The sequence below is a fragment of the Amphiprion ocellaris genome, chromosome 7 (genome assembly GCF_022539595.1).
Source record: "Amphiprion ocellaris isolate individual 3 ecotype Okinawa chromosome 7, ASM2253959v1, whole genome shotgun sequence".
NCBI classification, from domain to species: Eukaryota; Metazoa; Chordata; class Actinopteri; family Pomacentridae; genus Amphiprion; species Amphiprion ocellaris.
In genome coordinates this window covers 34684065-34709851 of record NC_072772.1, presented here as the reverse complement: position 1 = coordinate 34709851, position 25787 = coordinate 34684065, and the positions used below count along the sequence as shown (strand labels likewise).

The window sequence follows — 25787 nt, the reverse complement described above, 5'->3', positions numbered from 1 at the left end:
TGGAGGAGCTCATCATATGGTGCATGTTAAGCAGCTCATTAAAGCCGCATTGTGAGCTTTGAATGTTGGCAGCCGAGCGGCCTGGCAGACTCCCATCATGCACTGCAACAATGCTGTGACCTCACGCTGGCTCTCTCTCTCCGCTGGCAGAGCGACGGCCGATCGATGGAAACCTGAGACTAGACGAGGATGCTGGAAAGTCAGAGACGAGTTGTGCTGATGATGACGAGGAGGATGAAGGACAAAGAGTGACGGAACGCGATGGAACATAAAATCTACCGTCTGAACGCAAAATCATCATCACCAGTGTCTTCACAGTCAGTCTGCAGCTCATTCATTTGTGTTAACAACAAATTTACTCTCTGCAAACGAAGTACGCAAACTTCCCTAAGGGTACTCAATGATACTTCAACTTCCTCTGAGGTCATTCATTAAAACTCTAAAAACTAATTTCAAAGTGCCATCACCAACTGATCTTCATTCCGTGGTTCTTGATGCAGTTCCTTTAAGTGCTAAAGTTTCTTAATTTTTTTTTTGGAGATATTTGGTGGCACCAAATTAGAGCTGCAACTCACAGTTATTTTCACTATCACTTAATGTTTTGGTAGAAAAACATCAGAAATGTTGAGAAATTCCCATCAGTTTCCCAAATCCCAAACTAGAATCTTATATGTTCTATCCGACCAACAGTCCAAAATCCAAAATATGAAATGTATTATAATGAAAGGAACCTATAAATGCAGCAAATTCTTACATTTATACATAAATAATTTTTAGTTTTTAAATGTTTTTTGTTTAGATCCACAAGTTAATTTAAGGGTTTAGGGCTTAATTTTCCTCCTCATGGCAACTAATCTTTTTGTGTGTTTGGACAATAAATACAATATCTGTAACTGAATGAAATAAAATGGAAAGTTGTTGTGTTTGCTTTTCAACCAACATGTAAGAAGCTGATTTAAAATGCTCAGCAATCCATTTATTTAGAGAATAAAATCCTTTTAAAAAGATTCTCGACTGATCCGATCTTGAAAATGGTTCTTAAATGGTTGCTAAAGCCGTTTGGAGCACCATTCATGGAACCATTTTTGGATGGTTCATTGAGGCACTTGTGGCAGTTTAAATTAAAACACTGACTAATTTATATATCTGGCTTTAACGTTATTGCTCAGTTTTCGAATTCTATAAAGTTGGAAAAATATAGTGTAGAGACGTATCTTTACCATAGATTTGTGAGTATATATTAAACAAACAGAAATATTATTCATATAAAAATCAAACTGGATTTAAATTTGGTTGTCCTTACTGTTATTAGTCTCCTTGTGCAGCGGTGCTCTGCTCCCAGTGCTCCTGCGACACTTGTAAAGTCCACTTCTGTAATCTCCAATGAGCTGACCCTCCTAAACTGAGTAAAAACTGAGATTTTTCAACTTTAATTTCATTTTGGGGGAATAAAAAGAAGTAGAATCTGGCAAATAGGGCAGGTAAGAAGCAGCGATTGTGCTGTTGTGGCCTAAAACTTGCACTGAATCGCAACACTTTGACGAGACGCACAGTGGACATATCGAACGACAGGGTTAGGGCTAGGGAATTTATTTTTTGTAGCTAGCATGAATTTCAGCCATTACTAATTCTTTATTTTCGGCTGATACATTTGGTCGTCCAGAATGGGGTTTGTCCATCCACTGCCTGTTTCTTTGAACTTTTTAACCACCTTCACCACCGTGGAAAAGCCAAGTGGAATCCTCCTTGGATGCATTAAATTCATCTGCTCTTGTTCCATATGTTCGTCCTTTACGTCCACTGAGACGTACCAGTTCAACTCTTTCTTCTTTTGACAAAGCCATATTTAATCTGTGGAGGTAAAAAAATGATCATAAATGAGATTTCCTATGTCCAGACTTTAGGGACACCCTGTAGATTTGAAGCCAGCATGTTACAGTTCAGAAGGTTTGTTCTAAATATTCTCTCTTAGACTTTTCAGGATGTTCCAGTAAAACTCTGTATTGACAGTCCAACCATGGAAAACAAATTTCAAGTTAAATCTGCACAGTAAAGTGAGCAGAAAGTGAAGTCTGATTACTTTGTGATGGTGTTTTTACCTGTTCATCACACTGAACCTTCACTAAAGGACCTTTGGAGCGTTCAGCAGCTGCAGTTGTCCTCCTCAGGTGCAGCTCTCCGGTTCTGTATCCCATCATGTGTCACTGTTTCTGGTGTTTCTGGGGCCCCCAGGGACCTCACTGGCCTCCATCCAGCCGACCTTGAGGCCTGAGAGTCGGGCTTCTGACGGGACGTCGCTCAGAGAGATGGAGGAGGAGACAGACTTTCAGCCGGAGCTGAAGGATGACGATTTAATTACATCTCTGCCCATTCATCTGTCCATCCACACACACAACTCACAAAGACACACAAAGACACACACACAAGCATGATGAGAACACACACATTGAACACACACTCTTGGTCAGCAGGTTCCCACACCTCCCAAACAGTCACCTCATCTTGTTTCCTTTTTTTTTCTGGTTGCTGAAAGAAAACCGTCTGTTTTTACAGGCTGCTGGTCGTCACGGTGACCGGCAGAAACCAAAAACTGGACGTTTCAACAGTGTGACGTTCTGTTTTACACAACGAGCTGCAACGAAGACACAAACGTTCAACTGAAGCTTCAGTTTCAGTCAGAAACAGAGGAACGATATTTAGAATTATTAGTTATAGATTATCTAATTGTAAAAGGACAGTGAGGAGACGGACAGTAAATGACTCCAAGTCTTCCTTAGAGGATGGTTCTACAACATAATTTATCAGGTGCTGTGAAAAGTCCTGAGAACCCTCACCAGGCAGTTTCACGACCACAAACACCTCGAGTCAAGTTTGACTGCTAATAATACATAGAAACATATCTTCCTTAAACACGACGAATTACCCCTCCCTGGCCAGTTTTACCACCACTCCTTTGCACTTCCACTAACATCAACACCTTGCTGTATCCCTTACCAGACTGTTTCACCACTGGTCACTTTGAGTAATCCCTCCCCTTGCAGTCACCTCTTCTGATCACACTTTAAGTCTTCCCTCCCCAGGTATTTTGACCATAATTCACACCTTGAACCATCCATCCCCAGGCAGTTTCACAACCAATAACGCCTTCTGTCATCCCTCATCAGGCAGTTTTACAATAATTAACAACTTGAGTTGTCCCTCACCAGGAAGTTTGACTGCTAATAATACATAGAATCATATCTTCTCTCAACACTAGATATCAGCCCTCCCTGGGCAGTGAGCTATCACTCCCCAGGCAGTTTTAACACCATTCCTTTGCACTTTCACCAACATCCACACCTTGCGGTATCCCTTACCAGACAGTTTTACCACCGTTCCCACCTTCAATCACCCTGGTAGCCACTCCTTCCAACAACACTTAAAGTCATTCCTCCCCAGGCAGACTGAAGATAATTCACACCTCCAATCATCCGTCCCCGGCAGTTTCACCATCCACTAACAACTTTGGTGATTCCTCATTAAGCAGTGTCACCACCTTTCACACCTAGAGTCATCCCCCACCAGGAAGTTTCACCACCACAAACATGTTGAGTGATCCCTCCAGAGGAAGTTTGTTTGCTAATAATACCCAGAACATATCTTCCTTAAGCACTAGGAATCACCCCTCCCTGGGCAGTGATAAATCACTCTCCAGGCAGTTTCAACATCCACTCACAACTTCTGTGATCCCTCAGTGTTGCCACCACCGACACCTTGAGTTTTTCCTCTCCAGGCAGTTTCGCCACCTTTAACACCTTGAGTCACCTCCCCTCAGGCTGTTTTACAATCATTCAAATCTTGAAACATCCGTCCCCAGGCAGTTTCAGAACCAATAACGCATTCTGTCATTCCGCATCAGACAGTTTTATCGTCGTTAGCAACTTGAGTCATCCCTCCCCAGGTAGTTTCACAATTCAAACAAGCCACATAAGTGAGTTGTTAACATGCCTTAAATCGTGCAATTTGGGGGTGAGAATCAATACCTTGAACTCTCCATCAGTCAGTTAAAACTAAGGAAGCCTCTTGGATGAAGTTGAAACATCTTCAAGAAACAAAAAGAGAAACCCAGTTTCCTACCACTGAGGCTCTTAGGACATAAGCATTTGTCTCTGTTCTGTAGATTTGGTCAGGACTGTTGTGTCCATTTGGTCTGTGACTACCTTGTGGATCAGTTCAAAGAAATGACAGAATATTCTTGATATTTGATGTACTGTTGATGTAGTCTGACTTGGCATTGCTATTAGTGCTCAGTTTGTAAAACCATGACCATGTGGACAGAAACAGAGTTGGCAGTTTTCATGAAATTAAATCAGTTTATTCTCTGCATCTTTTGCTCAACCACGTGATGATGTCATTGGGGGTCGAATCTTATGCGAAGGGAAAACAATGACAAAGTCTGTATAGACAGAGGGTTGAAACATTAAAGTCAGTCTTACTGGTTTTACTAAGAAAACAGAGGAACCATCATCATCTTCATTTCTTAGTCACAACATTTGTTTGATTTACACACAACAAACTGATTCAGGATACAAAACTGTAAAAAAAAAAAAAAAACATAATAAAACACAGATGCATGCTGGGTAGTAACACAGTTTACCACAGACTGACCACAAGACAGGAATTTCACTCTGTTTATGTCTGGTTTAAAGAGTCTGGTTCAAACCTGGCTTTAACTGTCCAGGTGCAGTTTGAATCTGGTGTAATGAGTCCAGATATTGTTTGAACCTTCCAGATCTGGTTCAAGTCTGGGTTTAGCCTTCCAGGTCTGGTTTAGATCTGGTTTATTGTGTCAATGTCTAGTTTAAAGTGTCCAAGTCTGGTTTAAAGCTTCTAGGTCTTGTTCACGTCTAGTGTAAAGTGTCCAGGTCTGGTTTAGATATTGTTTAATGTACTCAGGCCTGGTTCAGGTCAGGTTTAATCTGTCAAGGTCTGGTTTCAAGTGCCCAGGTCTGGTTACATCTAGTTAAAAGCTTCTAGGTCTAGGTCAAGTCTGGTTTAAAGTGCCCGGGTCTGGTTCAAGTCTGGTTTCAAGCTTCTAGGTCTGGGTCAAGTCTGGTTTAGTGCCCAAGTCCAGTTTACATCTGGTTTAATGTGTCCAGATTTGGTATAGATATGGTTTAATGTATTCAGGTCTGGGTCAAGTCCAGTTTAAAGTGTCTAGGTCTGGTTTATATATGGTTTAATGTATCCTGGTCTGGTTCAAGTCTGGTTTAAAGTGTCTAGGCCTGGTTTAAAGTGTCTAGGCCTGGTTTAAAGTGTCTAGGCCTGGTTTCAAGTTTCCAGGTCTGGTTTGAAGTCTTAAGGTCTGCTTTAGATCTGGCTTAAAGCATCGAGGTCTGGATTAAAGAGTCTGTTTCTGTTGGTTTTGGGTCTGTTGGGTTTCTGCCTTCACACAAACACAAAGAAGATGAATTTAGCTCAGAACTCTACTTCCAGTTATTGTTAACCCCTGCCCACTTATGCTTCCTGGAATGTGATTGGCTGATCAGTGTCCCTTGGGAGCTAAACACAGGAACGTGTTGGCAGCAGCTCAGAAACAACAACAATAACAACGATAACAGGAATAATTAAGAGGCCACAGAGCAGAATATGAGTTTGTAAACGGAAGATAATAAACAGGAAATGTATCTGTGTCTGAAGATCACCACGACGACAACAACAATAACAATGATGTCACATTGAGCCCTGGTGGCATCAACAGCGCGTCTCATAGATCCCGCTGCGACCAATGTAGCGAACCCATTTAATGACGTCATGGTCGCTGTAGTTGAGTTTGGGCTCAAAGACCTTTAGGTAGCGAACCTTCAGACCCGAGGGAGCAAATGGGACCTGAGGAGGAAGAGGAGGATGGAGAGGAGGTGGTGGTGATGGAGGAAGAGTTGGATAAAACCACAGTAATTAACAACAGAGTTTAGAGACAGCCAGGAGGAGGAACACAGCAGGTATCTGATGAAGACCAGTCAAGTTCTCACCTCAAAGTTCATTGAGATGGGAGGTCTGGCCCACTTCTTCTTATCGTTGGTGGGAAGCAGCTCGATCTCTGCACTGATCTGAGACTCCTTCATCCCCGCCATTCGCTTTATCCTGAAACACACATAATAATGTTTGTACACATCGGAAGCAGGAGTTCATCCAGAAACCAAACTTTCTAAGACCATGTCAGTCACCAACAACAACACTTGCACCAGGTGAGATTTAGATCTAGGTAATAGTGCCCATGTCTGGTGTACGGTGTTGGTGGTGTTACTGGTTCAGGTCTTGTTGTTGGTTGAGGTGGTGGTAGTACTGCTCAGGTATTTTTGATGCAGATGTTGTTGATTCTGGTATTACTGTTTCAGGTGGTGTTGTCGGTACAGGTGTCATTGGTTCAGGTGTTGTTGGTACAGGTTTTGTTGTAAGTGCAGGTGTTGGAAGTGTTAGTGCTGTTTATGGTACAGGTATTGCGTTGCTTTTCAGGTGTAATTGGTTCAGGTGTTGTTGGTTCAGGTGTTGCTGTTTCAGGCATTGCTATTGGTTCAGGTGTTGGCGTTTCAGGTTTTAATTGGTTTCTGTGTTGTTTGTTTGAGTAGGTGATGCAGATACAGGTGTTGCTGAATGCTTGTTGTTTCAGGTGGTGTTGGTACAGGTTTTGTTGTAAGTGTAGGTGTTGATAGTGGTGATTTTAGAGTGTTTTTGGTGTAGGTTTTATTGTTAGTTCAGGTGGTATTGTTCCTTCAGGTGTTGTTGTTTCAGGTGTTGTCGGTGCACATGTTGTTGAAGTAGGTGATGCAGATGCAGGAGTTATTAATGCAGGTGTTGTTGATTTAAGTGTTGTTGATGCAGGTGTTGTTGATGTGGGTGGTGTTGTTGATGTGGGTGTTGATGTAGGCGTTGTTGATGCGGGTGTTGTTGATCCGGGTGGTGTTGCTGATGCGGGTGTTGTTGTTGATGCAGGTGTTGTTGACGTGGGTGTTGTTGCTGATGCGGGTGTTGTTGATGCAGGTGTTGTTGATACGGGTGTTGTTGCTGATGCAGGTGTTGTTGATGCAGGTGTTGTTGATGCGGGTGTTGATGTGGGTGTAGTTGATGCAGGTGTTGTTGATGCGGGTGTTGTTGCTGATGCGGGTGTTGTTGATGCAGGTGTTGTTGATGCGGGTGTTGTTGCTGATGCAGGTGTTGTTGATGCATGTGTTGTTGCTGATGCAGGTGTTGTTGCTGATGCAGGTGTTGATGCGGGTGTTGTTGATAATGTGGGTGTTGATGATGCGAGTGTTGATGATGCGGGTGTTGATGCGAGTGTAGTTGATGATGCAGGTGTTTTTGTTGATGCGGGTCTTGTTGTTGATGCAGGTGTTGTTGATGCGGGTGTTGTTGTTGATGCAGGTGTTGTTGATACAGGTGTTGTTGATGCGGGTGTTCTTGTTGATGCAGGTGTTGTTGATCCAGGTGTTGATGTTGATGCAGGTGTAGTTGATGATGCAGGTGTTGTTGATGATGCAGGTGTTGTTGATGATGCGGGTGTTGTTGCTGGTGCGTCAGCGCTGATGCAGACCTGCTCTGTCAGCGGACAGTTTGGCTGAGAAGTGGAACTATTGATCTGTTCAGGCCTCAAAAACCTCAACATCAGCAGAGACGATGACCTCAGAGATGAACAGCAGAAAGAAGAGGAAGAAGAACAGCTACACCTGCTGCTCTTCTCCATACTGGAAGATACTGGTTCATTCCCAGGACAACCTCAGAGGTGTTAATGAAACCTGACCTGTGGCTTCAGTCTGCTTTCTATGACAATTTAATGCGATTCTTTGACACCAGTTTGATGAAATGTACTCGACATTTGAGCTCAACAACTATTTGTTAGTCAGTTTCTGGATAAAATTCTGACTGACTTGAGAAGGTGGAAGGGGCTCAAGGAATGGTAGTAGTGAGTGTCTTCTTATTTTTAGTTTTTATTAAAACTTTTACAAGAGCATAAAATATACGAAAGACAATAAAATGCATTATCATACAGAATCTTGAAAGGGAGACCGAGAGGCTGAAATAAACCAGAATTATCTTTATTATTCTGTATTTTTCTGCCCCACAGGTGGACATCAGATCATCCACGTTTATCATCTGAATCAGGACTCTGGAGATTCTGGACTTTGTCGTATTCTCCAGACTTTGATCTGTTTGATTCTCCTCAGAGGTCGGCAGCTCTGTACATCTGATTTATAGGGTGAGGTTTTCTGATCTTTATGACTCTAAAACTAAAACTTACTTCCACACAATGGCGTTCTCGCTGGCTTTATATTTGGCTTTTCCCTTCATACAGATGAGCTGAACTCCGCTGGTGTTCAGAGGGGTGGGAACACGGACCTGAGGAGATAACCAGTGGAAAGTCACCAAAATGATTCTAAAGAAACCGTAAAAACAGGACGCACTGGTAGATCTTCAGCTCTTCTTCAAACCAGGACCTCCTAGAAGCCTTACCTCGATTTTCTGAGCGAGCAGCGACGACTTGAAGTTGGACTTGATGACCACTTTGACCTCCAGCTTGGTGCGACCGACCTCCCTGACCAGAGGGATCACTCTGAAGGGCAGGATGATGTCTTTGGTGGTTCGGTACCTGGACGGAGACACAGATGGTCAGACTCACCTGAACCTGAGCCCACAGGTGTGTGAGTGAGTGGGTGTGGCCTCTGACCTCATGAGCTCATATTCCCCGTCAGGAGGGATGAAGCTGATGCTGCGTTCAGAGTCAAACTTGCTGAGGCGGACGCATTGATGGAAGGTGCAGTCGTCGATCGCTATCGACTGTTTACCGCTGAGGAGGAGGAAGAAGAAATACAGGAGGAAGAGGAAGAAATGGAGGAAGAAGAAGAAATAGAGGAGGAAGAAGAAGAAATAGAGGAGGAAGAGGAAGAAGAAATGAAGGAAGAAGAAGAAATAGAGAAGGAGGAAGATGAAATAGAGGAAGAAGAAGAAGAAATAGAGGAAGAAGAAGAAAAAATAGAGGAGGAAGAAATAGAGGAGGAAGAAAAAATATAAATTTCATTCATTTTGTGTCCTTATGTCTTCTTTTAGTCAGTTTTAACATCTTTCTGGTCATATTTTGTAGTTAGCTTTCTGTCTTTTTTGTTGGTTTGTGTGTCTTTATAGTCGTTCACAGTCTCTTTGTGCTTGTTTTATGTCTCTATCAGTCTTTTTGAGTCTAGACTTCCTTTTTAGTATGTAAGAGGTGATTTTACCTGTTTGTCCTCTTTTTGTGTCTCTTTCTTGTCATTTCTTGTGTCTTTCTAGCTGTTCTAGTCTGTTTTATGGTTCTAGGTATTTCTATAAGTCATTTGAGGGTTGTTTCATCTCTCCAATGGTTTCGTGTTTATGTTTTTTGTTCATTTTGTGTCCTTGTGAGTTCTTTTAGTCAGTTTTAACCTCTTTGTGGTCATTTTTTGGGGTTAGCTTTCCGTCTTTGTGTTCATTTTGCACGTTTTTTTTTTGTTGGTTTGTGAATCTTTGTAGTCGTTCAGAGTCTTTGTGGTTGTCTAGTGTGTCTCTATCCAGTCTGTCGGCATGTATGCTTCCTTGTTTAGTATCTAAGAAGTGATTTTACATCTGACTGCAATGTTTGTGATCATTTTGTGTCTCTTTCTTGTCATTTTTCTTGCTGTTTTTGTCTGTCTTATGGCTGTAAGTCATTTTATGGTCGATTTGTCTATGTTTGCATTGGTTTTGTGTTAACTTTTTGTTCTTTTGTGCATTTGTGCGTTCTTTTAGTCTGTTTTAATCTCTTTGTGGTCATTTAGGATCTCTTTCTGGTCATATTTTGTGGTTAATTTTCTGTCTTTGTGTCTTTTTTTTGTTGGTTTGTGAGTCTTCGTCGTCGTTCAGAGTCTCTTTGTGGTTGTTTTGTGTCTCTATGTAGTCTTCTGGCATCTAGACTTCCTTTTTAGTATCTAAGAAGTGATTTTACCTCTGGTTGCAATGTTTGTGATCATTTTGTGTCTCTGTCTTGCCATTTTCTGCGTCTTTGCTGCTGTTTCGTCACTATTTGCATTGGTATTGTGTTTGTTTTTTCTTCATTTTGTGTGTACTTGTGTGTTCTTTTAGTCTGTTTTAATCTCTTTGTGGTCATTTTTTTCAGGTTAGTTTTCTGTCTTTGTGTCTTTTTTGTTGGTTTGTGTGCCTTTGTAGTTGTATTGTGTATCTCTATGTAGTCTTTCAGCATCTAGACTTCCTTATTTAGTATCTAAGAAGTCATTTTACCTCTGTTTGCAATGTTTGTGATCATTTTGTATATCTTTCTTGTAATTTTGTGTGTCTTTGTAGCTGTTTTTGTCTGATTTGTGACACTTGGTATTTCTTGTAAGTCCTTTTGTGCATCTTTACTGTCGTCTGTGTTTGCATTGGTTTTGCATGTTTTTTCTTAATTTTGTGTACTTGCGTGTTTTTTCAGTCAGTTTTAACATCTTTCTGGTCATATTTTGTGGTTAGTTTCCTGTCTTTGTGCCTTTTTATGCTGGTTTGTGTGTCTTTGTGGTCATTCAGAGCCTCTTAGTGGTTGTTTTGTGTCTCTATGTAGTCATTTGGCATCTAGACTTCCTTTTTAGTATCTAAGAAGTGATTTTTATCTCCAGTTGCAAAGATTCATCAATGTTTGTGCTCATTTTGTGTCTCTTTCTTGTAATTTTGTGTGTCTTTCTAGGTGTTTTTTGTCTCATCGCTGATTTGGAGCACTTGGTTTTTCTTTTTTTAGTCTTTTTGTGCGTCTTTGCTGTTGTTTCGTCTGCGTTTGCATTGGTTTTGTGTTTGTTTGTTTGTTGCTAGTTTTGTGTCTTTCTGTTCATTTTGAACATCTTTTGTAGTGGTTTGGTTCTAATTGTGTGTCTTTGTTGTTGTTTCTCTCTCTTTTTTCCTTGTTTTGTGACTCTTGGTGTTTGTTTTCAGTCATTTTATGTGTCTTTACTGCTGTCTTGTGTCTCTAAGTCTTGATTCATAGCTTGAGCTTCTGTAGTTTTGGTCTTATATTTGGTCTGGTGTGTTACTTCAGTCTAAAGTGGGTGTGGCCCTACTTCCACAGGACGTGACCATATATGGCGGTCAGGTGTGTGTGACCTCTGACCTCTTGGCAGCGTCCTCGGAGCCTCCTCCCTTGCCCTGCTTGTCGATGACGATCTTGTCGTTCATCCCAAACTTGCACTCGGGCATCCCGCTCAGGTAGCTCTTCATCACCACCCGGCCAGAGACGTGAGCGCTGAGCACCTGGCCTGGACACACAAATGCACAAATACACAAACGTCAGCAACACAAAGGTGGCCACTGGAAGTGTGACGTCGCCCTCTGGTGGTTCAGAGACGCTACTGCAGCTCCGACAGACTAGAATGATTGCAGAGATTCAAAAGATACACAAAGAGACTTAAACTAACAAAAAAGAGGTGAAAAATCAACAAAAAGACACAAAATGACCATAAAGGTGGTAAAAACTGACCAAAGAAGATGCAAAAACAACACAAATAGATGAAAAAAACAATGCAAACAGAAGTCTGTGTCAGTTTTGTGGCTCCTGGTATTTGTTTTAGGTAATTTTATGTGTCTCTGCGATTGTTTTTTGCTTTGTTTGCTTTGGTTTTCCATCGGTTTGTGTTAATTTTACATCTTTTAGTCAACTTTATTCACTTTTGTGGTGATTTTGTGTCTTTGTATTAACTTTCCATCTCTTTTTAAAAAAAAAATTGGTTTGTAATTATGTACGTCTTCATGATTGTTTTGTCTTTGTTTGCTTTGGTTTTTCATGTGTTTTTGTTAATTTTGCATCTCTTGTAGTGCATTTTAAGCACTTTTGTGGTGATTTTTTGCCTCTTTTTGTTAGTTTAGGCCAAATTGTAGTTGTTTAGAGTCTATCTGCTGCCATTTTGTGTATCTAAATAGGGGCTTTGCCTCTGTTTGCATCCGTTTTTTGTGAATTCTGTGTCTTTTTGTGTTTGGTTTTGTCTCTTTGTGGTCAAGTTGTGTGTTTTTGTAGTTGTTTGTCTCTCTTTGTTCAGCTTTTAGGGCTCTTGGTGTTTCCTTTAAGCCATTTTGTATGTCTTCGCAGAAGGTTTTGTCTTTGTTTGCTTTGGTTTTGCATCAGTTTGTGTTAGTTTTCCATCTGTTAGTCAACTTTATTCATTTTTGTGGTGATTCATGTCTTTGTATTAACTTTCCACCTCTTTTTTTTAAAAATTGATTTGTAATTTTGTACGTCTTCATGGTTGTTTTGTCTTTGTTTGCTTTGGTTTTCCATCTGTTTTTGTCCATTTTGCATCTCTTGTAGTGAGTTTTAAGCACTTTTGTGGTGATTTTTTGAGTCTTTCTGTTCATTTTTCACCTCTTTTTTTGTTAGTTTAGGCCTATTTGTAGATGTTTAGTGTCTCTTTAAAGCCATATTGAATATACTGGCCATTTTGTGTACCTAAGAGGTGGTTTTGTCTCTGTTTGCATCTGTTTTTTCTGAATTCTCTGTCCTTTGGTGTTTGGTTTTGTATCTTTGTGGTCGACTTGTGTGTCCTTATAGTTGTTTGTCTCTCTTGGTCCCAGTTGTATGGATCCTGGTGTTTCTGTTAAGTCATTTTGTGTGTCTTTGCTGTTTATGTTCATTTTATGTCTCTTTGTACCTGGTTCTGTCTCTCTCTCTGGTAGAGTCTTTGTTTGCTTTGGTTTTGCATCAGTTTTCTTCTTTTTGCATTTCTTGTAGTGAGTTTTAAAGACTTTTGTGTGATTTTCTGAGTCTTTGTGTTCATTTTTCACCTCTTTTTTGTTAGTTTAGGCCTAACAGTAGTAGTTTACAGTCTCTTTGCAGCTGTTTTGTAACTACTGGTCATTTTGTGTATCTAAGAGGTGGCTTCGTCTCGGTTTGCATTGACATAGGATCTGCCTGTGTTCATTTTCTGTCTTTTTGCATTTGGTTTTATGTCTCTTTTTGGTCATTTTGTGTGTCTTTGTGGTTGTTTGTTTCTCTTTGTCCCCTTTTGTAGCTCTTGATGTTTCTTTAAAGTAATTTTGTGATGTTATTTTGCACTCATCTGTGTTCATTTTGCCTCTTTTAGTCAGTTTCAACCACTTTTGTGTTCATTTTTCACCTCTTTCTTGTACTGGTTTGGCCATTTTGCATCTAATAGTCCTTTTGTCTCAGGCCTTGTCCACACGTAGCCGGGTATCTCACAAAATGAAGATATTTTTCTACGATTCGGCCTATCATCCACACGAAAACGCAGATTTACGTCATCAAAAACGATTCTTTTTAAAAACTCCGACCAAAGTGAAGATTTGCGAATTCTCCGTTTTATGCGTCTGCATGTGGACATCAGTAACCGGGGTTTTGTGTTTCGAAACGTCACCGCCTGCGACAAAATATGTTGTTACGTCACATATGCGACCTGTGTTTACATTCGGTAACAGTATGGATGCTCTCACAAGGTTTTGGGCGCTGTTTCTTGTACAGGCGCTTGTCACTTGCTTGTTTTTACAAGCCCAGATACTGCTCCACATTCAACAACACAGGCGAAGGACGACGGTAAGGACGGTTATTCTCCACCACCTTGCTAGGACTTGGGGAACTACTGCCACCTAAAGGTCCGGCATGCTTATGAATGTGCTGAAAAACGCACCTATGCGGTTAGGTGTGGATGAAGTTTTATTCTAAAAACGAGGTGGTGTGTACATAAGTTTTTTTCTAGACGGAGGGGGAAGGATATTCGGTTTTACAAAAACCCTGCTACGTGTGGACAAGGACTAAGAGGCGTTTTTATCTGTGTTTGTGCTGAATTACCGTCTGTGTGAGTTCATTTTGTGTCTCTTGTATTTTGTTCTGTCTCTTTGTGGTAAATTTTTGGCATCTTCCTGGTCTTTTTGTGTGTCTTTGTCTTGTCATCAACACAGAACTGGAAAAACACACAGTTGTGTTTGATTAACAGTCTAATGGAAGGATTCATAAATCACTGCTGATGCCTATTATTAGCTTATCAACTTTAATAACATGAGCAAACACACATAACCTGAGCCAACTGTTCTGGCTTTGCTGTGTTTCTCTGTCTCACTAGATGAACCCATTTAACGTTGAGGATCCTAAAGAAACGAATATGGTTCCTGCAGTACAAAAATTAGAAAATAGAGGAACTAAACGGGAACTTTTGATCATTTTAACTTAAAATAATGTAACATAATCTGCTACATACTTCTAGTTGTGAACAATAATGCTTGTTACTGGGATTAAAAACATTTCTTGTTTTTGAAATTAATCATAAATCTGCCTTTTGAGAAGTTTTTCGTTGTTTTGGAGGATTATATAAACAGAGTGAGGTTCTATACTTAAGTAGGAGGAGTTTAATATTTAATCTTTGCTTAACAAAACCTGAAACTGAAGCTTCACATATAAGGGATTTGGATTTTTAATGTTTGTTTCTACCTTTTACTCCAGTTAATTTACCACTAAATTGCACAGTACTTGTTCTGTGCATCACCTATATCCTCCGTATCAGTAAAAAATTAGACAAATCTGGAAATTTTTTTGCATTTTCTTTATTTACAGAGTTTCTTGTAGCTGCTATGAAGATATTTTCTTGCTTTGTTGTATTTTTCTGTCTGATTAGATGCACCCATGAAGCGTTTTAAGTTTGGAAAGAAGCAAATATGGTTGAAGCAGCAGAAATCTCTCCAAAATCAGAAAATAGAGGAAGTAAACCGGCACTTCTGATCATTTTAACTTGAAATAATGTAAAGACTTCTGCTTGTGCAGAATAATGATTATTAATGGGATTAAAAACATTTAGTGTGTGGCTGAAGCTAGCAGTCGCTTCCACGTGTGGAGAAAAATTAATATGTTCTTGAATTTAATCATAAATCAGCCTTTCTTATAAAGTTTTTATTTGTTTTGCAGCGAGTTTGTCTTTGCTCGATGAAACCTCAAAACTGAAGCTCCGCAAAAGAGTCAAATGGATTTTTAATGTCAGAAATGCAAAGTAGTTCTTCCGTGCATCACCTCCGTTTCAATTATAAACTTTGTGTGTTTGTTTTTGTTCCATGCAGCTAGGGCTGGGCGATATGGCCTAAAAAAAAAATCTCCAATTTTTTCACAAAAAATCCCGATTCACGATTTATCCGATTTTTTTTTACCCCCTACCTAATCTCCTCATGCCGGAGTCCAGTCTACTTAATGCAAATAAACTGCAGCCCTCTCCAGGTAAACACACCGGATCACAGCTGGAAATGTGTTGCATGTGGGATGCTGGTCCGGTCGCGGTGCGTTTTCCGCTGCGATCCGGTGTGTTTACCTGGAGAGGGCTGCAGCTCATTTGCATAAAGTAGACTGACTTCTACTTTATGCAAATTGGATGCGGAGTGGAGATTCCACACATCGTGAAACTGTCCTCAAACTTCTAAACTAGGCGTCGGTGACATAAAACGAGGACAGATTCAGCTGCTGCAGATTATTTCTACCTCAAATGCTTTCAGAAATACTTTTCACTGAAGTGTTTTTGAAATAAAAGGGAAAGTTTGTGGCCGAGCCGCTGTGTTTATCCGACTTGTCTGCAGGACTGTCCAGCTGAAAGCTCGGTCATGTGACCACGTAGCGTCCTGCTGTTGGTCAGTGCTGTCATGTGACCATGTTGTGGTCCAATAGTGACCACCCGCCGTCCGTGTGATTTTCAGTTTTGGTGCGTTGCCTTGCGGGAAAATCACATCTAGTGGACACGCGCCTTTAGATCTGCACCGATCGCCGCCATGTTGTTTGTGTATCAAGCGCGGGGGGGAGGGGGGCGCACTCTGAACTACGGGAGCCCAGCGGGAAGGCGTTGGTGGCGGATGTTGATGGAAAATCGATTTTCATTAAAACAAATCGACATTAAGTACAAACTCGAATTAATCGATAAAATCGATATCGGCCAGCCATACACGCAGCTAATAAAAGCGTGAGCGTCGCTGCGTTACCTTGCGGTGACATCAGCAGGTTGACGCTCTCCAACACGTCCAGGAACAGCTCGTTCCGTCGGTACTTGATTCCTTCCCTCCTCCAGCCGATCTGCCCGGTGACCTGGCTGGTGATCTGGGACTGCTCCTCTTTGCTCTGGGGGAGACAAAAGGGGGAGACAGAAGAGGGGAGGCGGTGAGAGATCGGAGCGGCGTGGCGTCACCGAGGCGACGGCGTGTTTGTGTTTGTGCTCAGACTCACGTGGTGCTGCGGGACGATCCGGATGGACGGGAGGCCAAAAGAAAACAGAGTTTCAGTCAGAACATCTGCTCAGGAAGCAGAACTTTACAACATCTGGAGACAAACTCTCTACTCAGGGACACAAATCACACAAAACTAAAGTCCGAATACAACTTATCAGCAACTTAGAGGCTTCCAATATGAAAAAAGAAAAGTGAAACCATCTGTTAACAAGCAGAGAAAAGTTTTAACATATTTACTGCTTGATTAATCGATTAGTAAATAAAGTTTATTCTATGTCTTGCATTTAAAAATTCACCAAAATAAACGGTTTGACGCAAACAAATTCTGTAAAAATCTAAAAATTCTGACTTTCTGGACGCACCTGAGAAACCTCGACTGACTCGGCTGTGACTAAAACTCACCTGACAATAATTCAGAGATTTCAGGTTCAACTGTAAAGTCTGTAAAAGTACAAGTTTTGCAACATATCAAAGGTTTGCTTGAAATTCTATGACGTTTAAATGGAAACGCGGCTGCTAAACATCACTATAAAACAAGAAACAACAGTGAGTCGATAAATATATGCAGCTATTTGCGTTTTGAATTAGTTTCCATACAAACACTGCCTGCACTTCAGCTGAAAACTCTCAATTTTTGTTTCTTAAGAAGAATATTTTGTAGAATATTTTGTATTTTAAAGAATCTGGTTCAAGAAAACTACATTTTTTGCAAATTTTTAAATTAGACGTAGGAAAAAACGATTTTGATCAAATAGTACAATTGTAAGCTCATGTTTGACTACAAATAAAGAATTTTTTTACTTGAACAGTTTCTTGTAAATTAATCTTGTCATTTTTCACGATTTTTTTAAAATGATAACTTGCTTTTCAAACCTGCCAGCTGGTTTTTAGAGTTCAGAGAGTTAAACCACAACAATTTTAGGTCAAATATAGAATTTTTTTAGTGAAATGGGTAATTTTTTGATAAGAATTTGCAGCACCGTTAGTCTAAATCAGTCCTACCTGACTCTTGATTTCCTGCTGATAAACTATTACAATCGTAATCTACAAATAATTTGTCCAAGAAGCGTCAGAAAGCTGAAAATCCATCAATTTTTACAGTTGTTAATAAATGGTGTCATTTTGGTGAATTTTTTAAAAATGCTAACTTGATTTTTCAAACCTGCCAGCTGGTTTTGGAGCTCAGAGACTTAAACCACAACAGTTTTAGTTCAAATATAGATTAAAACTTGTCATTTTTTAAATAAGAATTTGTAACACGATTCATCCAAATCAGTCCTACCTGACTCTTGACTTCCTGCTGATAAACAATTAATACTGTAAGCTCATGTTTGACTACAAATAATATGTCCAAGGACCACATTTTTTTCTGTTTTACAGTTTCTTGTTGATAAATCTTGTATTTTGGTGATGTTTTAAAACAATAACTTGCTTTTCAAACCTGTCAGCTGGTTTTTAGAGTTCAAAGTGTTGGACCAAAACAGTTTTAGTTCAAATATAGAATTATTTTTAAATAAAAAAGGTAATGTTTGAGTAAGAATCTGCAGCACGTTAGTCTAAACTCCTACCTGACTCTTGATTCCCTGCTGAGTGATGAAGGTTTTCAGAGCTCCGGTCTCTGAGTTCTGAGGGTAACCAAAGTCCAGAATCTCTGCAGGACACAAACACAGTCACAACAAAACCAACAGAACCAACAGAACCACCAACAGAACCAACAGAACCATCAATAGAATCAATAGAACCACCAATATAACCAACAGAACCACCAAAAGAGCCAACAAAATCACCAATAAAACCAACAAAACCACCAATAAAACCACCAATAAAACCAACAGTAGAACCACCAGCAGAACCACCAGTAGAACCACCAGCAGAACCACCAGTAGAACCACCAGTCCAACTTGCCGCTCGGTGACGCTTGCCATCAGCGCTGTATTTTCTTTAGGTTTTGATTTTCTCATCCAACGCTACAAAAATCAAAACCTAAAAAAACCACAGAGCTGCAGACTGAAGACCTGTTCAGGAAGTTTAAGGTTTAAAAATGAAAACACAGAAATAAAACATCCAAAAACGAGGTGAAATAATCAGTTTATTGTAAGGAGATGTAAAGAATCAACATCCTGCTTTTAAAAACTACCTGCTGTGTCTCTGGAACCCAAACTAACATCTGGACCTGCAGCTGTCAGATTTATCAGCAGCTCATAAGCTACAAACATGTGAAATTACATGTTTATATTATAGTTTTATAATTAAAGTGTTTCTACCACTCTTTCCATCCTTAATCTACATTAAATACCTTCATGGAAAAGAAGGAAAATAAATAATTTGTGTTTCTTTATGTATTAATGCAGTGTTTCCGTCAGTTGAAGCCATTAATTGTGTTTCTTTAGAGCTGCTACGAACAATTATAATAATAAAAACAAATAATCTATTAACAATTTTCTAGTTTAGTCGACTAGAGGATTGATTTACGTCCAGTCGATTTCTATAGTTCCAAATGTCTTCAACAACCTACAAGACGTCCAGTCGATTTCTACAGTTCCAAATGTCTTTAAGAACTTCGAAGTCCAGTCGATTTCTACGGTTTCAAACATCTTCAAGAACCCACAAGAAGTCCAGTCGATTTCTATACTTTCAAACATCTTCAAGAGCCTACAAGAGAAGTCTAGTTGATTTCTACAGTGCCAGAGACCAGATATCCCTACTATCTCTAAAGATGATATAGATGCATAACATCAACAAAAAAAGAAGTCCAGTTGATTTCTACTGAAGCTTCTACAATCTAACTATATCATTCTGCAAAGAAGACATTTCTGAGTTCTTCTTCATGGTTGTTTTGTTTCCATAGAGGTTCAGGACTTTAGATTTATGAGAAAAATGAGTCAACAGTAACGAAAAAACTAGTAGATGGTTCAGAGGGTTAGACGCAGTAATGAGGTAAATGAATCATCCGTTTACCATCAAGCAGCTCGTAGATCAGGACGAAGTTGTTCTTGACATTCTCCTCGCTGATCTTGCCGAAGTACGCAGTCATGACATCGCACATCTTATAGAGGAACTCGAACACCATGGCAGCGTTGACGTTCTGCTTGGTGGCGGCCGCCAGCCAGATGTTGGAGCGTTTGACGTGGAAGAAGCTGGTCCGGGCGATGTTGGTGACTGGTGAGCGGACCTGCTGCCGGGCGTGGATGACGTTTACCCGGAAGGCGTCAACCGCATTTCGCCTGAAAAGACGGAGGACGGAGTTCAAGAATCAGGAGGTTTGTTTGCAGGAGTGACAGAAGACGAGAAACACTCTGGTTAAAGGTTGTTATACCAAATCACAGTAGGCAGTGGTGGCGCAACAGTTTAGTCTCTGGACTACTGATTAGAAGGTCAGAGGTTCAAGCCCCGATGCGGCCACTGTTGGGCCCTTGAGCAAAGCCCTTAACCCTTCCTGCTCCAGGGGGCGCTGTACTGTGGCTGACCCATCGCTCTGACTCCCCCAATTGGGGAGAGATGCGAAAATCAGAATTTCCCCTCGTGGGATTAATAAGGGATAATAAAATAAAATAAAAATAAATCAAAAGCAGTCCAGATCTATTTTTACCAGACGAAAACTACCTGTCATCAACAGAATGTATATACTAAAGCTAAAAACTGTGTAGATGGTGTGTAACTAGGCATAAAAATAAAATAATTTTAAATCAGATTTGGTTGATTTTGCTAACGCAACTGTACATCACAAATGATACGTTCAGGCCAGGACTGTTGGAAAGTCGAAAATTTGAAGATTCTTTTGGCTGATAAATGGAGTCATGTTGGTGACTTTTTATAAAGAAAACATGCCTTTCAAATCCATGAGTGGGTTAAGGGTTCTTTTTAACTATTTATCATTCTTAGCTATTATCTGTTATTACTTTGTCATTCACCTGGATAGTAATTTGAGAGTTTGATTATTTGATTGATTAGGTGATTGCCTAAAAATGAATGAACAGAAATGGGGACATCAATTATCATTAATTACTAATTTAAGCTCCAAAATAAAAAATACCCTTAACACTCTTGTATAGATTGACACTATACAAGGGCAGCAACTAAGAACTATTTTTATTGTCTAATTATCTTTTGATTATTTTCTGGATTAATTAGTTGTACAAAATTTTCAGAAAATGGTGGAAAATGTTGAGTGTTTCCTAAAGCCTGAGATGACAAACGTCTTCTGTTTATTCAGTTTACTGCCACTGAAGAGGAAAGAAACCAGGAAACATTCATAATTAAGGAGCAGGAATCAGAGAATTTAGACTTTTTTGAATTGGAAAAATTATTCAAACTGTGAAAAAAACTGATTATTGATTATTCGTTCCAACTCTACACTTTACTCTGTTGCCTATTTACCAAAAAAAAGAAAATAAAAGCTAAAATCCTAATGTTTGGTTGTTTGCTGTTGTTTTCTTTTACATTTATCTTTGCTGCAGTTTATAATGTGTTGACGTCTTCACTATAAGCTCTATAAAAACATTAGAAACTATTTAGAGCCGAGACGTCTCACTCTGTCCTATAAATCTAGACTCTTTTCCCTCCGTCGCTGCTCGGCAGCCATGTTGTCGGTGCAGACAGAGGTGACCTCATCACTCTCAGGTTTCCGTTGCTGCTGCAGGGCTACGCTGCTGTTTCCTAGCAACAGGCTCCCTGCATCGCAGCGACACAGAGCAAAGCTGCAGCGCTTCATGTTCAGCATCTCTACAGCGTCCACAGAGAAAAGACCGATTCACAGCGATGTCATGTAAATGTAGTGTTAGAAGGTAAATGTATATTAGAGAGTAAATGTAGTGTTAGAGGGTAAACGTAGTGCTAGAGGGTAAATGTAGCGCTAGAGGGTAAATGTAGTGTTAAAGGGTAAATGTAGCATTAGAGGGTAAATGTAGTGTTAGAGGGTAAATGTAGTGTTAGAGGGTAAATGTAGTGTTAGAGGGTAAATGTAGTGTTAGAGGGTAAATGTAGTGTTAAAGGGTAAATGTAGCGTTAGAGGGTAAATGTAGTATTAGAGGGTAAATGTAGTGTTAAAGGGTAAATGTAGCATTACAGGGTAAATGAAGTATTAGAGGGTAAACGTAGTGTTAGAGGGTAAATGTAGTGTTAAAGGGTAAATGTAGCGTTAGAGGGTAAATGTAGTATTAGAGGGTAAATGTAGTGTTAAAGGGTAAATGTAGCATTACAGGGTAAATGAAGTATTAGAGGGTAAACATAGCATTACAGGGTAAATGTAGTGTTAGAAGGTAAATGTAATATTGGGGGGTAAATGTAGTGTTAAGAGGGTAAATGTAGTGTTAAATGGTAAATGCAGTATTAAAGGGTAAATGTAATATTAGAAGGTAAATGTAGTATTAGAAGGTAAATGTAGTGTTAGAAGGTAAATGTAGTGACTACAGGAAGTTCATGTTGGCAAGTAAAGAACATTGTGGGAGTTTAGCTAGTAAAAGGGGCACCATGACAAAGACTTCTGTTATGATTAATGATCTCCGACCAGAACTCAAAAGCTTTAGACGAACTGCGAATGAATCAGAGGAAATTATGGAGCCCTTATCATGTGTTTATTGACTTTACAGTAACGCCAGAGTAAATAAACATCCACTGGGCTCCAATATCTTTGGTCAGTAAGACTAGGTTTGAGATCGGATCGGAGCGACGCCAACTCACCCGATGTCATCGCGGTAAACTCTGGAGATCAACACCTCCCCCTTGTGGTTGTAGATGAAGAGTCCTCCAATCATGGCCGCCGCTGTCAGTCAGAGCCAAGCATAATGAAGAGTCACTGCAGCAGAGAGAGGAAGAGGAGGAAGGTCTTCATCATCATCATCATCATCTTCACATGAAAACATAGCGTTAACCTCTGAGCAGCTGCAGCGCCCCCTGCTGTCTGCATTCTGTAGATGGTTAAAGCTAAAATCTGTTATTAGCAGCACGTTGACATCTTAACCTGGAATCTGGGGGATAAAAAAATGTAGCAAAAATGAATATTAAAGAGTTTTATCTTTAATATTTGAGCTGCTACACTAAAAAAATGGCAAAAAATTAAGTGTAAATTAACTTTTTTCCAAAGAAAACTGTGTGTAGACCAAAGTTCAGATTTTAGTAGTTTTACTAATAAGGAGCAATTTATGGATTTAAATAAAACCAGTTCAAATAAATTCCTGTTAAGAAATCTAATAGGGTAAACATTTTAAGAGAAAAATTATTATTATTATTATTATTATTATTATTATTATTATTATTATTATTATTATTAGTATTATTATCAATAGGATTTTGCATTGTTCTATTTAATCTTATCTTAAAGTCTCGCTTCAACTGAATAAAAACTTGGAAAATTCAATTTAGTAACATCAAATGTAGATTGTAAATATCTGAATTAAAACCTAACACATTAAATATCAGTTTTGTTTGAAAAAATGACAATTTATTTTCAATTTTGTCATTTTTCCTGTACAGTAACTACAACATAAATGACAAAAACTTCTTAATTTTCTTGGTTTCTACAGTGAAACTACTAAAATCTGAATTATATTATGCTTTAAATTAGTCAAATACCCAATCCTCTTTGGAAAAAAGGTAAGTTAGTCATTGTTTAACCATTTTTCAATGAAATAAATAACATATAAATGATGAAATTCTTTAAATTCAAGCGTTCTCACCAGCGAACCAGATTTTCGGTTGATGTGTAAAAATATTCTCAGCTGTAATAAAAACAGAAAACATTTTAATTAATTACAAACCAGCAGCAGCTTTTACAAACTTTCAATTCCACATATTTGTAGCTGATTAGCTGCCAATGAAATGATGGCTAATTGGTTAATGAGACACTAATTAACATAAAAACAGGCTGAACATGCAGATACCCACACAGCAGGGGGTGCTGCACAGAGGACAGTAATATTTAATTATAAAAAATTAAAGATTTGCTCATAAAAATGATAAAAGTAATCACATTCTTGGTTTAACGTAAGAGCTAAGTCTATTTCGTTTCTACATAATGATTAGAACCTGATATGTTTAGGCTTTTATCTATATTGTCAGATTTTTTTAGATGTATTTTTTCTGACTGAAAATGAAAAGAAACGTGATCACTTTTTTTTATTAATAGATATAACTCTATAATTATTTTTTGCAATTAAATGAACACAAAAAAAAATTTAAATGGGCTGTGCCAGCGCTTAATGTTAATACAGCTGTTAGCATCATTAGTTTAGAATTAGCTGTCCTTTTTTAGAGTATAAATCTGATCTAAATGAATGTTACATATAAACATGGAAGCTAACGACCGTCTGCAGTCATGAATCTGTGAACCGCAGAACTTCAGTCAAAAAACAGCCATTTTAACGAGCTTTCGTGTCACAGACCCGCAGATCTAACCGTTCAGGCCCGGACATTTACCTCGTCGGTACCGAGAAGCTCTTATCGTTCTATCGGGGTAAAGTAGAACCGACGTGCAGCTCGTGTTTCGGTATAATTTCGACTTTACCATCCGGACTGAACCAGACTGACGCTACCGCCCAGTCACGTAGTGCCCGGAGCCGCTGGAGATATTAGCGATGATACGGTGACCGAAAAACGCTCAAAAGCTAAAATATTATAAAACACAGTTACTTTTTACCGGAGCCGAACTAAAGGAAGGTTCATATAGATTTAATAAATACACTCAATCTGTGCGTATATTGAACAAATAGTACCGATAAGTGGCTCATCGCTGAAAACTGCGGTTTTTAATGTCGGTTCGTTAACGGCTAGCTGTTAGCCTCAGATGCTAACGGTACCGCAGTCAGACGGTCACTCCGCCGCTGCTGCAGTGCAGACAGACGCACGGACCGTTGGTCGGTTTGACCCGCCCTCCTCGGTGTCCTTACACGCTCCAGGCTGCTGTGTCTCCGGCCGGCCTCCCTCAGCACCCCGCGGGCCGCACCGTCACTCCATCCGGACATTTGACCGTAAAGCCCGGACTCTCCGTCTCCTCCGGTCGGAGGCAAGATGTCGGCGGCTGGAGCAGCCAGTCAGCTGACGGAGCCCGACGGACCGCGTCCCCGTCAGGGCACCGCCCTCCTCCGCCCTGGTCCTCCGAGCCCCGCAGAGAGACGTTTAACCCCCGGCAGGTGTTTGTTCCAGCGGCCGGGTTAATGAGGTGTTGTTCTGATCCACACACCGACAGCTCCCGGTGGGTTTCCTGCCTGCTATGGCCGCTGTTAGAGTGCGAGGAGACGGATGTCCGGATTGGGACGCGGCCCTCCTCCTCCGAGAGTCTGAAGGAGGAAAAATCATCACATCAGCCTCGAACAGCTCCAGTCATCCTGCTGGGCTCTGAGGAGGGATAAACAGGGCTGTATTAATCATATATTATACATTATTTAATATTACTGGGTGGTATTTGATCATATCTTAAAAAAAAAAACATTTCAAGCAGTTTTGTTGACAACAATTTAGATAACTGAATAATTTTGTTATTGTTTTTTTTTTTATCAGAGTGAGTTTGGTTGTTGACAGCCGGGATTGCAGTAAATTAAAATTAGTTTTAAGGCATGAAAAATCTTTTTCTGCCTATTTTTTGCACAGTATACAACCTTCTCTGCACACTTTACAACATCCACAACAATCCATCTGTACAGTTTACATGACATTCTGCACAGTACTTGTACATTTCATCTATATTCTGTATATCTGTGCTCTATTTTTACTTACACGTTTCTCTTTCTCAAGTGTAGCTGCTGTGTCAAGTGAATTTCCCCCTTGTTGGATGAATAAAAGTGTATCTTATTCTATCTTATCTCACCTTATCTTATCCCATCTCATCTCATCTCATCTTATCTCATCTCATCACATCTCATCTTGTCTCATCATATCTAGTCTCATCTTATCTCATCTTATGTTGTCTCATCTCATCTCATTTCATCTTATCTCATTTCATCTCATCTAATCTTATCTCATCTTATGTCGTCTCATCTTATTTCATCTCATCTTATCTCATTTCATCTCATCTTATCTATCTTATCATATCTAGTCTCATCTCGTCTCATCTCATGTTATCTCATCTCATCTAATCTTATCTCATCTTATGTTGTCTCATCTCATTTCATCTCGTCTCATCTTATCTCATATTATCTAATCTTATCTCATCTTGTGCATTTGCAGTAGCTTCTCACACAGCTGATCAGTTATCAGAGAAAATACCTGTCAGGTGTACTGATGATGATGATGATGGTAGTTATTGTCTGTAGCCTCACAGCTCCTCTGTGATATTTTCTGTTTGTTAATTATGGAAAAACAAAGGTAAAAATACATTAATTAGCTAATAACTAATTAAGAAAGAGGATCAAAAACTAAAATAAATATTACTAATAATTTAAAAATTGCGAAAATCTGGCAGCAAGAATGCCACAAAAACATATTAAAAAATATAACGGTCACTTAAAAAATAGTAATCATAGCTAAATAACAGGCAGACAATAGAAATTTATAGTGTCGCCTGAAGATGCCATAAAATACCTGAAAATACACAGAAATGTTTTTGATTCTTCTGCAATTTTACAGCAAATTATTGAATGAAAATGTAAATT

General features: G+C 39.6%; 2 protein-coding genes across 2 annotated transcripts; both read right to left on the bottom strand.

Moving 5' to 3' along the window:
* Positions 1-4332: 4332 nt before the first annotated feature.
* Positions 4333-24416, bottom strand: ap2m1b (adaptor related protein complex 2 subunit mu 1b). Its single transcript, XM_023277779.3, has 13 exons — positions 24087-24416; positions 22878-22919; positions 21883-21997; positions 19162-19427; positions 17772-17854; positions 16202-16207; positions 15961-16096; positions 11117-11261; positions 8702-8821; positions 8488-8623; positions 8276-8373; positions 6012-6123; positions 4333-5868 (listed from the first exon to the last, which is right to left on the bottom strand). The coding sequence occupies exons 3-13, from the start codon at positions 21954-21956 to the stop codon at positions 5734-5736; spliced, it is 1311 nt and encodes a 436-aa protein (XP_023133547.2). The 5' UTR covers positions 21957-21997; positions 22878-22919; positions 24087-24416; the 3' UTR covers positions 4333-5733.
* On the bottom strand, positions 6130-8269 carry LOC118470823 (uncharacterized). The gene has a single exon (XM_035951666.2). It carries the CDS (start codon positions 7718-7720, stop codon positions 6701-6703), a length of 1020 nt encoding a protein of 339 aa, XP_035807559.2. The 5' UTR covers positions 7721-8269; the 3' UTR covers positions 6130-6700.
* Positions 24417-25787: the final 1371 nt, after the last annotated feature.

What these genes read in the sequence shown, in the direction of transcription:
- ap2m1b (XM_023277779.3), bottom strand. Translation starts at nt 21,956, where the DNA reads ATGATTGGAGGACTCTTCATCTACAACCACAAGGGGGAGGTGTTGATC. An exon ending in GATCTACGAGCTGCTTGATG is followed by an intron (nt 17,855 to 19,161) that starts GTAAACGGATGA and finishes TGTGTCCTGCAG; the next exon opens with AGATTCTGGACTTTGGTTAC. An exon ending in TGCTCGCTCAGAAAATCGAG is followed by an intron (nt 8,374 to 8,487) that starts GTAAGGCTTCTA and finishes TTATCTCCTCAG; the next exon opens with GTCCGTGTTCCCACCCCTCT.
- LOC118470823 (XM_035951666.2), bottom strand. Translation starts at nt 7,720, where the DNA reads ATGGAGAAGAGCAGCAGGTGTAGCTGTTCTTCTTCCTCTTCTTTCTGC.